General features: G+C 40.5%; 1 protein-coding gene across 1 annotated transcript; it reads right to left on the bottom strand.

The window, feature by feature from the left end:
* Nucleotides 1-8,740: 8,740 nt before the first annotated feature.
* LOC146976772 (peptidyl-prolyl cis-trans isomerase-like) lies at nucleotides 8,741-12,489 on the bottom strand. The gene is made up of 5 exons (XM_085792552.1): nucleotides 12,302-12,489; nucleotides 11,128-11,158; nucleotides 10,427-10,515; nucleotides 10,103-10,275; nucleotides 8,741-9,096 (listed from the first exon to the last, which is right to left on the bottom strand). The coding sequence occupies exons 1-5, from the start codon at nucleotides 12,368-12,370 to the stop codon at nucleotides 8,964-8,966; spliced, it is 495 nt and encodes a 164-aa protein (XP_085648678.1). The 5' UTR covers nucleotides 12,371-12,489; the 3' UTR covers nucleotides 8,741-8,963.
* Between the last annotated feature and the right edge of the window lie 388 nt (nucleotides 12,490-12,877).

The following is a 12,877-nucleotide window of genomic DNA, read 5'->3' as shown; positions in this document are numbered from 1 at the left end:
GTGCAGTAACAAGGGAGATAGAGCCGTATCGCCGTAATTAGCATAGCTCAAACAGTGGAAGTGTATGGGTAGTGTTAGCCTGCCTCCACCTAAACTAGCTAATTAGCTTAGCTCAAACACTGGAAGTGTATGGGTAGTGTTAGCCTGCCTCCTACCCGAGCCGAAATCAGCAGTCAGAAGCTGGTTTCATTTTAGCTCTAAACTCTGTAAATATATCACTTTATCCACATTTCAAACATGTTTAGGTGAGAAAGTAGCCGTTTAGATCAGCAGTGTGTCGTTAATTTGTCTAAATACCAGCTGTTTACAATTTTGTTGGGACGAATTCGGCGCTACTCAAGCTAGCCGTTGTGACCAACGCACTTCCGGTTACTTTCACAAAATAAAACACCCGTTGCCCTTTACATACAGAAAACCATGACGATAGAATTTGTGCTTTTACTTTGAAACAGGAAGTTAACCTACCCTCAATGTAGCTAGCTTGAACCAAAATAAAGCGTCTTTGCTTGAATCCTCCGTTTTGACCGATCTCGTCCTGTTAGCGGCATTTGACCGCTCAAGATGCCTTACCGGAGAGTTTTGTCAGCTCTGAGACGAAGATCGGCCCGCCGGTTTCCGTTTAGAGTTGCTGAAGAGTTTCTCTGATGACTTTAGGTGGAGGCAGGCTAACACTACCTATACACTTCCAGTGTTTGAGCTAAGCTAATTAGCGACTTTAGGTAGGAGGCAGGCTAACACTACCTATACACTTCCACTGTTTGAGCTAAGCTAATTAGCGACTTTAGGTGGAGGCAGGCTAACACTACCCATACACTTCCAGTGTTTGAGCTAAGCTAATTAGCGGTGCGCCAGCTCTGCCCGTATCTCCCTTGTTACTGCACGCAAAGTCGAAAGGATGGTGTCTATCTGCTGGTCATGGACTCGGGAGTAAGGCAAGGCACGAAAAAAAATGTTGCCGTATCCCTTTAAAAAGATTAAATCTACAATCAAACACTTGGCAATTCATTTTCAGTCAATCACATAATTGGTCAATCAACCATGTTTTGAAGCCCAAGTGCTGTTGCAGGGTTAAAAACTCTCTTTTGTAAGCGGCTGGTTGATCTCAGCCCTCAGACACACAGGTTCAGTCTCAGCAGGTCTTCCCTCGACTTTACTTCTTTACATTCAGCAAGTGTCATTAAGTGCCCTGAACAACTCTCACTCTTGTTGTAGCCCAGGTCTAAAACCAGCACAGTTATGTAGCCCGTTGTTGGTTATAGTTCTCCAGTGTTGTCACACTCTCTATACTACACTTATTATTAACTGTGGTGAGTTTGTGCAAAAACAACATACGGTTTGATATAATTTCTCAGTTTTCACCTGGGTGTTGAATAAGTTCAATGTGTTGTTTTAAACCAGTGTATTTGTATTGGAAACTTTTTCTTTTATATCTATATCGTGTGTGTGATGATCTGATGTTCATCCAGTAGACGACAGACTTAACGAAACAGGTGGAGGTCGGGGATAAAAGAAAATCAACCCTCCATAGTTTAATTGATCGATCCAGATGTGGTCAAATGACAGAATATATTGTGTAGACATCCACAGGTCGGTCTCCACAGGGGGGCGCTGGAGAGCCAAAGATAATCTGTGAGCTGAATTTGAATCAGAAATCACACCAACAAGTCTATTCAGTGTGTTTAAAGGGACAGTTCAACATTTAGTCACCACCACGCAATGAAATATCACGTATAATTATGTAACATTACGACACATGAAGCAAATAGGCTACTCTGAACTACTTTCTCTTCTGAAATCCCTCCGCCCAGCAGCAACCGTGTTGGAATGTAGTTCCGGCTGCATTTCTCTCTAAAACAACTCTGTGTGGTAACGTTGTGTTATTAGGCTATCTCATAGCGTGGTGAATGTGCAGGTCACAACTTGTCCACCAGAGCGTTGTGGAGTTGTTGGATTGTGTATTTGATGAGTTTGATGAGGGACCTGTAGCTACCGTTCACTGAGCAGCTCACGTCTCTGCCCTGCCCATCTCACAACAACATGCACCGATAATTAAAGGTGATGAACCTACTGCTACGACTATAGACCGAATCTCCTTGCTGTTTACAACTACTTCAGGGTAGAAATAATTTGAATTAGAACAATATTAGGCTAACTAACGAGAGTTTCTCTAGCTATATCATATTTTTCACGCCCTATCACTGTTTAGACAAATCTGAAATGATTGAAGAAACATTACTATTTCTGTGTGTGTGTTTTGTGTTGTAATGTGTTGTATTTATTCAGTTTGGGGAAATCACAGTGTCTAGAAAGCATCAGTGGCTGCAGCTGTCAGGGACAGCTAACGGTAGCTAAGCTAACGGCGGCAGCTAAGCTAACGGTAGCTAAGCTAACGGTAGCTAAGCTAACGGCGGTAGCTAAGCTAACAGCAGGACGTCAGCTGTTAAAACCCTCCCGTTGTGGGACACGACATGAAACTACTCCAGTTAGCTCAGTCATGTTGGAACTCAGATATCCGCTGGAGAAAATATTTTTTCATGGAGCGTTTATTGAGTCACTGAGTTATTAAAGTTAAACAGGTAGCTAACCGTTAGCCCGGCTAATCTATGATGACTAATTACAAAAATGTGCACACAGAAATAGTAATGTTTGTCCAGTCATTGGTTTTATAGACTTTATAAACATCAGATTAGTCTAAACGGTGATATAGTGACATGAAAACTTAGATATAGGGAAACTCTCGTCCGTCACTATTGTTCTCATGCTGGTTTTCTACCAGGAAGTAGTTGTAAACAACAAGGAGATTCGTTCTATATGGTGAGAGTCGAGGATCTGACTAAATGTTGAACTGTCCCTTTAAACATCTATAGATCTGCTGAGAAAAAGACTTGTTTTAGAGTCGGACCAAACGGACGACAGGCCATCTGTGGCATTTAGCTACTGGAGGACCCCCCTAACCCCCTAATCCCCCCCCCCCCTAATCAGATGCAGTCTGAACTGAGCTTAAGACTCAACGAGGCTGTTGAACTTCCAGTCTGGTGTTTCACTTCTACAACTTTACAGTGACTGTTATCTGTCCAGAGTCGTAGCTATACTCTCAGTGATAGGTGAATATGCCAGCACAGTACATAATACTTATAGGATAGATGTGCACTTGGGGGGGCAAGGGGGGGCAAGGGGGGGCAATACCACAAATGTGCCATTGCAAAAGCTACCAACTGCCTGGATGACAGGATTGTGCACAGTGTTCAGTGCTGTATTGCCGAGTCTGCTCTTTGGTCTTTGTGTTAACATGAGGCCCGTGTGCTCTCATGCTAGTGGAAGAAAAAACGCCGATGGTGAAATTTAAACCAGCTTTTCAAGTTCAATCCCCCTCCGCCCCCAAATGTGTGTGTGTGTGTGTTATTAATGAATTGATTACCTCAAGTATCATGTTTGAACCGTATTTGTTGTGACTTGTGGTTTTTTTCATCTGTTGCAACCGTTAACGACATTCAATCAAGATGAAGAGCGGGAAAAATGTACATAAAAAGCTGAATATGTGTATTTGTACAGTCTGTGGCATTTTAAAAGGTGTTGGATTACAATACTGAGTAAGGATGGAGTAAAGGACGTTATTAACTTAGCATATAGTGTAACAACTAGAAACAGAGGTAGACAGCTAGCCTGGCTCTGTCCAAACATGAACATCAACCCAAACACAAATGGGCTCTATGCACAGCTACATTATTGGACAAACTGATTGTCTGAGTAGCCACAATGGTCAGACACACCTTGATTAATCAGTATGTCCAATAATGTAAGACAGGAAATAAAAGAGCAGCCTTAAGTTCAGGAAGTAGTGGAGCTGTGCATAGAGCCCATAGGTTTCGACTCATTTAATTGTGTTTGAAATGTAAAAAGATACCAAGCTGTGGTTTTATAAGGAATTACATCCACATATATTTAAAGGTCTTTTTAAAACAATGGACTTTTGGGTTACATTCTGTCATTCCGACATCCCACTATTTAGACATCCCACCATTCCGACATACCGCTATTCCGACATGCGTCCCACCATTCCAACAAGGCTTTCAATATAAGGAAATGTGCGTTACTCACCAGGCTAACCCTTCTCTAAGACATGCTGATAGAGGAATACCCACATGGTTGTGTGTAATTCCGCAGCAGAGAACAGACAGGGACTAGTCTGCCTGTCTAGCTTCTACCTGCTCTTTTTACTAAACTTAACCAACTCCTTTCTTCATCGCCTAAACCCAACCAGTGCAAAATACGCTATTAAAGGAATTGTCGGAAAGGCAGGATGTTTGAAAAAAGAAAAAAATACCCTCATTCCGACCATAGGGGGCAAAAATTGTCGGAAAGACGGGACATGTGTTGCCATTTAGACAATTAGACGCCCATTTCGGACTGTGGGATGTCGGACTGGTGGTTGACTTTTGATTTCACACCAATGTGAACAAACAGATCTTCTCATTTTCAACAACATTGGCTGAGTTGAACTGATTTCAGAAGCTACAGCCAACAAGCTACTTGGTTCTCTGTGAATTGGTTGAAAATTTGGTCCAGACATCCGACAGTATGTGGACCGGATGTGGCCAAAAGAAACACAAGTATCCAAGCAGAGGTCTGGTGGTGGATGCTCTATTGTCCATCCTGCATGTTTCAATAATGCAAAGGAAAAGGTTTAGAGGATGAGGATGAACAGTAATCCTCTTCAGCCCAACATTACCTTAGCTCAGACTAACAAACCATGACTAGAGAGATAGTAGCAGCCATTTACAAAGCTTTGGACAGAGCCAGACCTGCTGTGGTTCCATGCTCACATCCAGAATCAACCTGTCAAATAAATAAAAAAAATCTCTAGTTCCATTAGAGTTTGTGTCAGGAAAACAGCATCTCTCACCACCACGATGACCTTTATTATAGATCTTATAATAAAACCAAGTGGAAACCTACAGGATGTGTCCTCCTCTCCAACCTTCACCATCTTTACCTTTGCTGTATTGGGTCTGTATGTATTTTGTATATTTGTGGTTTAACTGTGCTGTGATTGGTCGGTCGTCCGTTTAGTTGGTCGCAGTTCCTGTTTATATTCTCACACTGCAAAAACTCAAAGTCTTTCCAAGAATATTTGTCTTATTTCTTGGGTTAGGGTTAGGGTTTAGTCAAAACTAATCTCTTTCCACTTAAAATAAGACTCAACACCTAAAAATTAACTTGTTTTTAGATCATTTTCACTTGTTTCGAACTAATTTTCAATTGAAATAATTAGAAATATCTGCCAGTGAAAGCAAGTTTTTTGTGTTTATAATAAGAAAGAAAAACTTGATCCAGTGTCAGATTTTTCTACTTATTTAAAGTGGAAAATTTGCTTGAAAAAAGTAAAAAGTGTCTGAAAACAAGTTGCTTTTTAAATGTGATGAGTCTGATTTTAAGTAGAATGAGATTTATTTTGACTAGAAACGACATTTTGACTAGAAATAAGACAAATATTCTTGGTAAGATATTGAATTTTTGCAGTGCATAATGTGTTTGTTTTCTTACAGAGACCTTTCTACAGGAAATTTGAATTCTTTTGAACGTATTTATCTCTCTCTTTGAAGGAGAAACTGGCAGAGGAGATGTCGATGCCTTAACATGTCTACTTCAAGTTGCTTTTTAGACTTTTGGTTCAATGTTTTTATTCTGTACGACACTGAGCATTACAGTAATGACTTTGTTTTGATAAATTCTGTACTTAGAAATAAATAAATAAATAAAAATCTCTCAGAGTGGTTGTACTGTACTTTGTATTGGAAGGTGGACTTAGTTTAAATTACTTCATCACCCATTCAATTTTATGTTTTTTTCTTAATGCACTGATCAATTTTGAGATTTTTGGCTATTTTTCTTCCTGAATATGTCTTCTTTCAGAAAAGTCAAACGAAATGGTAGAAAATCCACATTAATGTTTTTATTTTACTTCATTTTGTCTCTTTTGTCGGTAGATTTCTCCTAAATTCACCAAAAGTTAGTCTGACCCATGTCATGTTAGGTATCATTGTAAAGCTCTCTCTCTCTCCTGAACAATTATATAGGCTTTGTAAAATTGTAATTTCCTCCATATCAGCAACCAATCATAAAAGTAGGATTTACATTAACAATCTATGTAGTTTTACAGTCCAAGTCTTTTAAAGGCCGTTTTCTCAGAAAGAGTTTTTCAGACTCAGACTCCTCTCTAGAAATCTCCACTTCAGCAGCACTTCCAGACACCAAACCTTCCACTTTGATCCCTTTCTATATTCTGAAGGTTTTTACAGAGGGGATTGTTGATATATCATTCACAGCCTCATTTATACAACATTTTATTACTAAAAACATGGAGACATTTGATGTTTTTTTTTAGGGCTGGTGACAGTATTTTCTCATTTACAGAGTGATACAAAGAGATATCCAAAATCCTCCTCTGTAAAAACTAAAGACTCTGATATGTCAACAAAATAAAACAAGAATTTTGAAAGTAGCTTTATCCATTGTTCAGATTTCGGTTCTGGAAATGTATGCAAATTAGTGCATATTTCATTAGATATTGCCTCATTTACATCCATCCATCCATCCATCCATTGTCCGCCGCTTATCCGAGTCCGGGTCGCGGGGGCAGCAGTCGGAGCAGGGATCCCCAGACTTCCCTCTCCCCGGACACTTCCTCCAGCTCTTCCGGGGGGACCCCAAGGCGTTCCCAGGCCAGCCGAGTGACGTAGTCACTCCAGCGTGTCCTGGGTCTTCCTCGGGGCCTCCTCCCGGTGGGACATGCCCGGAACACCTCACGAGGGAGGCGTCCAGGGGGCATCCTATACAGGTGCCCGAGCCACCTCAGCTGGCTCCTCTCGATGTGGAGGAGCAGCGGCTCTACTCCGAGCTCCTCCCGGGTGACAGAGCTCCTCACCCTATCTCTAAGGGAGCGCCCCGCCACCCTGCGGAGGAAACTCATTTCGGCCGCTTGTATCCGGGATCCAGTTCTTTCGGTCATGACCCAGAGTTCATGACCATAGGTGAGGGTGGGAACGTAGATCGACCGGTAAATCGAGAGCTTTGCCTTTCGGCTCAGCTCCCTCTTCACCACGACGGACCGATACAATGACCGCATTACTGCGGCCGCCGCACCGATCCGCCTGTCGATCTCGCGCTCCGTTCTCCCATCACTCGTGAACAAGACCCCGAGATACTTAAACTCCTCCACCTGAGGCAGGAACTCTCCCCCGACCTGGAGGGTGCAAGCCACCTTTTTCCGGTCGAGAACCATGGCCTCGGACTTAGAGGTGCTGATTCTCATCCCAGCTGCTTCACACTCGGCTGCAAACTGCCCCAGTGCATGCTGAAGGTCCTGGCTCGAGGGAGCCAACAAGACCACATCATCTGCAAAAAGCAGAGATGAAATCAAGTGGCTCCCGAACCGTACCCCCTCCGGCACTTGGCTGCGCCTAGAAATTCTGTCCATAAAAATAATGAACAGAACCGGTGACAAAGGGCAGCCCTGCCGGAGTCCAACACGCACCGGGAACAGGTCTGACTTACTGCCGGCAATGCGAACCAAGCTCCTGCTCCGGTCATACAGGGACCGTACAGCCCTCAGCAGAGGGCCTCCGACCCCATACTCTCGGAGCACCTCCCACAGGATGCCACGTGGGACACGGTCGAAAGCCTTCTCCAAGTCCACAAAACACATGTGGACTGGTTGGTGGAGGAACAATGCGGTTTTCGCCCTGGCCGTGGAACGCTGGACCAGCTCTACACCCTCCGCAGGGTGCTCGAGGGTGCCTCATTTACATATTAAATCATAAAATTTGACTAAACTTGTAATACAAAAAATATTTGTCTTAATGTGAGTGATGAACTTGGGAAGTTTCATGGTGATATCTGCTATTTAAATTTTTTACCCTATTCACCTGTACTGTCTCTCACTAATGTCCTTAAAAAGACACCTCAACATCAGGCTGGTCTGGAGCTTTCAGTCATACCACATGAGCTTCTTCAGAGTTCAACAGTTGGAAATGCTAAATGAAGCTCATACACTGCAAAAACTCAAAATCTTTCCAAGAATATTTGTCTTATTTCTTGTCAAAATGTCTCATTTCTAGTCAAAACTAATCTCTTTCCACTTTAAATAAGACTCATCACCTAAAAATGAACTTGTTTTTAGATCATTTTCACTTGTTTCGAACTAATTTTCACTTGAAATAAGTAGAAAAATCTGCCAGTAAAAGCAAGTTTTTTGTGCTTGTAATAAGAAAGAAAAACTTGCTCCACTATCAGATTTTTCTACTTATTTCAAGTGAAAATCTGCTTGAAAGAAGTAAAAAGTGTCTAAAAACAAGCTGCTTTGAGCCTTATTTTAAGTAGAATGAGATTTGTTTTGACTAGAAATAAGAGAAATATTCTTGGTAAGAGTTTGAGTTTTTGCAGTGTGGAACTGCACGTTTAAATTTAAGTTTACTTCCCATTGGCCTATGAGTTAAATTAACTTCTGGACTTTGAACACATCAGTTCACCTTTTGGATGAATGAATACCTACTATGATGACATCTGGTGGTAAAATATAATAACTGCAATACTAAAATATGAAACTCTGTATTTGGTCTTGATAAATAAATATGAACTCGTTTTGATTCCACCAGTGTTAGTCAGAATCAGAATCTGTTGTTGGGGTTAGTTCAAACTTTTCTACAGAAGCACAGCAGGACGTGCACACACACAAAAGAAACCGTTTTATTTACATTATTATTTTATTCAGATTTTGTTCACAAATGTGACCTTTGTTTGAAGGACAGGCTGGTACAAAATATTACACAACCAATAATGAAGACGGACACGCACCACGTTACATAGTGACTGACTGGGCTGAGGAAGAGGAATGTGGAAGAGGAAGGTGAAGGAATTAATAGGAGAACAAACTGAACTTCAGGAACTGCGTTGCTGCTGCGACGTTACAGTTGGCCGCAGTCGGAAACGACCACCTTGGATTTAGTGGCGCCATTTTTTGAGCCGTACGATTCTACTTTCTTGACCACGTCCATCCCTTCCACGACGCGGCCAAACACCACGTGTTTCCCATTCAGCCTGGAGAAGAAACAGAACAGCAGCCAGTTAGTTATCTGAAATCACACACTGCAAAAACTCTAACTCTTATACCAAGAATATTTGTCTTATTTCTAGTCGAAACAATCTCATTCTACTTAAAATAAGACTCATCACATTAAAAGCAGCTTGTTTTTAGACACTTTTTACTTCTTTCAAGCAGATTTTCACTTGAAATAAGTAGAAAAATCTGATAGTGGAGCAAGTTTTTCTTTCTTATTACAAGCACAAGTGTGTCTGTGTCTCTCAGCCTTTTATTACTGCATCACTTTCATTTTTTAGTTATTTCGAGTGAAAATTTGTTTGAAACCAGTAAAAATCATCTAAAAACAAGTTAATTTTTAGGTGATGAGTCTTATTTTAAGTGGAAAGAGATTTAGTTTTGACTAGAAATGAGACATTTTGACAAATAAATCAGGGTGTCCATACCCTAAATGTCATTTCTAGTCTAATCAAATCTCATTATACTTTACATTAGACTCATCACATTAAAAAAGTAGCTTGTTTTTAGACACTTTTTACTTCTTTCAAGCTGATTTTCACTTGAAATAATCTGATAGTTTTTCTCTCTTATATTACAAGCACACACACACAAAAACTTGCTTTCACTGGCAGATTTTCTACTTATTTCAATTGAAAATGTGTTTGAAACAAGTGAAATGATCTAAAAACAAGTTAATTTCTAGGTTTTTAAGTGGAAAGAGATTAGTTTGAGACATTTAGACAAGAAATAAGACAAATATTCTTTGAAAGGTTTTGAGTTTTTACAGTGTACCTATAACCTTCTCTTTTTTTCTTTGCATACAAACTAAAATACAAAACATTCATCTAAAAACAAGTTAATTTTTAGGTGATGAGTCTTATTTTAAGTGGAAAGAGATTAGTTTTGACTAGAAATGAGACATTTTGACAAGAAATAAGACAAATATTCTTGGACAGATTTTGAGTTTTTGCCGAGTCACTGCAGCCGAGTCGTAGTCGAACTCACCATTCAGTTTTCTCGGTGCAGATGAAGAACTGGGACCCGTTGGTGTTGGGTCCGGCGTTAGCCATGGACAGGATGCCCGGCTCGGTGTGCTTCAGCTGGAAGTTCTCATCGGCAAACTTCTCTCCGTAGATGGATTTGCCTCCAGTGCCGTTGTGCTTGGTGAAGTCCCCGCCCTAAAACACAAAGTAAGTACATGTAGGATCAGCGCATGTGGCAACAGCAGAAGCCACAAACCTGTTGAGTGAGGTTCAGGTTCAGTCTGAACGTGTGAAAACAAGAAACTAAGAAACTAAAAACGTGACTAAAAGACAGAAGAACTGTTACCTGGCACATAAACCCAGGGATGACGCGGTGGAACGAGGAGCCCTTGAAGCCAAAACCTTTCTCCCCGGTGCACAGAGCACGGAAGTTTTCTGTAAAGAAAGAAAGAAAGAAAGCCATTTTTCATACAAACCTACAGTACACTGCAAAAACTCTAAATCTTACAAGAATATTTGTCTTATTTCTAGTCAAAATGTCATTTCTAGTCAAAACAAATCTAATTATACTAAAAATAAGACTCATCACATTAAAAAGCAGCTTGTTTTTAGACACTTTTTAACTTTTTTCAAGCAGATTTTCACTTGAAATAAGTAGAAAAATCTGATAGTGGAGAAAGTTTTTCTTTCTTATAACAAACACACACAAAAAAAAACTTGCTTTCACTGGCAGATTTTTCTCATTTCAATTGAAAATGTGTCTGAAACAAGTGAAATTATCTAAAAACAAGTTCATTTCTAGGTTTTTAAGTGGAAAGAGATTCGTTTTGATTAAAATTGAGACATTTAGACAAGAAATAAGACAAATATCCTTTGAAAGGTTTTGAGTTTTTACAGTGTACCTATACCTTCTCTTTTTCTTTTTTGCATATAAACTAAAATACAAAACACAAGGTTGAATTATTTATTGCTTTAGACAGGTGGTCTGTAAATGAAACCGCCTCAGACTCTTTTACAGTTTTCCTCTTTCTCCTCCAGCTCACCTACCTGCAGTCTTTGGGACCACATCAGCACGAAGCTGCAAAACACAAACACAGACATTTACATCAGTGGAGAATCATGTGGTAGAATAGATGGACATATATACACACACTGCAAAAAAATCTAATATCTTACCAAGAATATTTGTCTTATTTTTAGTCAGAATGTCATTTCTAGTCAAAACAAATCTCATTACACTTAAAATAAGACTCATCACATTAAAAAGCAGCTTGTTTTTAGACACTTTTTACTTCTTTCAAGCAGATTTTCACTTAAAATAATCTGATAGTGGAGCAAGTTTTTCTTCCTTATTACAAGCATAAAAAAACTTGCTTTCACTGGCAGATTTTTCTACTTATTTCAAGTGAAAATGTGTTTGAAACAAGTGAAAATGATGTAAAAACAAGTTAATTTTTAGGTGATGAGTCTTATTTTAAGTGAAAAGGGGTTGTTTAGACTAGAAATTAGACATTTTGACAAGAAATAAGACAAATATTCTTGGAAAGATTGAGTTTTTGCAGTGTATAAAGCAGGAAAAGACACTTGAAGCAGCTAACCCTTTGGCAACAGGCCTCAATGAGCCAGCAGCAGCAGCAGCAGCAACACAGCTGATAACACTTAACATGACTGACTGCAGGCCTGCTGCTCTGGCTTTCTATTAACACAAACACCGAGTCAATACTGATCACTAAGCAGCCCGTTTATATAACATTATTGTGTGGAGACTTTACTGCAGCAGTAGCAGCCTACCTACCGGTTGTAGCTATATAGCAGCCTATAGGCAACAGGATGCAAATGCAACAAGATTAATAAGTAGCCTATGTTTTTATATTAATAATATGTGTATTCTGGTTTTTATTTAAGACATTTAACACCGTTTTTCAGTCTCATTTTGCACCAGAGAGCAAACATCGTCATGTTTGGTGGTTTCACATCAGTGTGTGTGTTCATTTCCTTCCTGTCCAGCCCACTGCAGGCTTCACTCCGCCTGAGCTGCTGCTGCTGCTTCTCTCTCTGTGTGTGATTCATCTGCTCTTTACACTAAATTTACCAACGTTACAGGATGTTACAGTGGAATTTAATACTAATTTGTACCGGATTTTTTGTATAAATTCGAGTTTCTAAAAAAAAAAAAAAAAAAAAATTAAAGAATGCATAGTGAGATCATCACGTGTCTTACCTCCATCACGATCCTCCCCACCGCGGAGCCGCCGACCGTCATGTCGAAGAAGACTTTGGGGTTCGCCATGTTTTATTATAGGATGTAATAAACCAGCAGATGATGAGATAGATGTGAAACCCTGAACAGGAACAACCGACTGAGGCCTCTCTCTGTCCGCACCGCTCTGCTTTATGCCGCTGCGCACCGCTGACGTCACGGGCCGCGGACAGCCAATCACAGCCGCGTCTGTCTCAACACCGGCCAATCAGGAGCGACAAGTGGGCGGGGCTATGCATCTGTAGGAAGAGGTATCGATCGGGTGGTTGGATGAATGCACGCAGGGCAGCCGAGCACAAGATGCCGCCTTCTGCTTCTCAGCGTACGTCAACACGGCCGCCATCTTGGTGGGGGGGTTCTGACCATAGACTTTTTTTTTTTTCCCTTCAAATTTTTATTGAAAAAGTACAAAAATAAAACAACACTGGCATTTTTCATAGTGCATATACCATAAGTGTGAAGGGAATGCCAGATGAACATCATTCAACATTAGTGCAAGTTAACTCACAATAGGAACATACACATTAGTGCTTCAAT

Source organism: Trachurus japonicus, chromosome 12 (genome assembly GCF_045865225.1).
Source record: "Trachurus japonicus isolate A0001 chromosome 12, Traja_1.0".
NCBI classification, from domain to species: domain Eukaryota; kingdom Metazoa; phylum Chordata; class Actinopteri; order Carangiformes; family Carangidae; genus Trachurus; species Trachurus japonicus.
Note: the sequence above shows the minus strand (reverse complement) of the source record. Positions and strands in the feature narration are given on the sequence as shown.

Excerpts from the sequence above, each read along its gene's own strand:
- LOC146976772 (XM_085792552.1), bottom strand. The coding sequence starts at position 12,370 with ATGGCGAACCCCAAAGTCTTCTTCGACATGACGGTCGGCGGCTCCGCG. Across the intron at positions 11,159-12,301 it reads TGGGGAGGATCGTGATGGAG|CTTCGTGCTGATGTGGTCCC; the intron begins GTAAGACACGTG and ends TGTGTTTTGCAG. Across the intron at positions 10,276-10,426 it reads TCCCTGGGTTTATGTGCCAG|GGCGGGGACTTCACCAAGCA; the intron begins GTAACAGTTCTT and ends TTTGTGTTTTAG.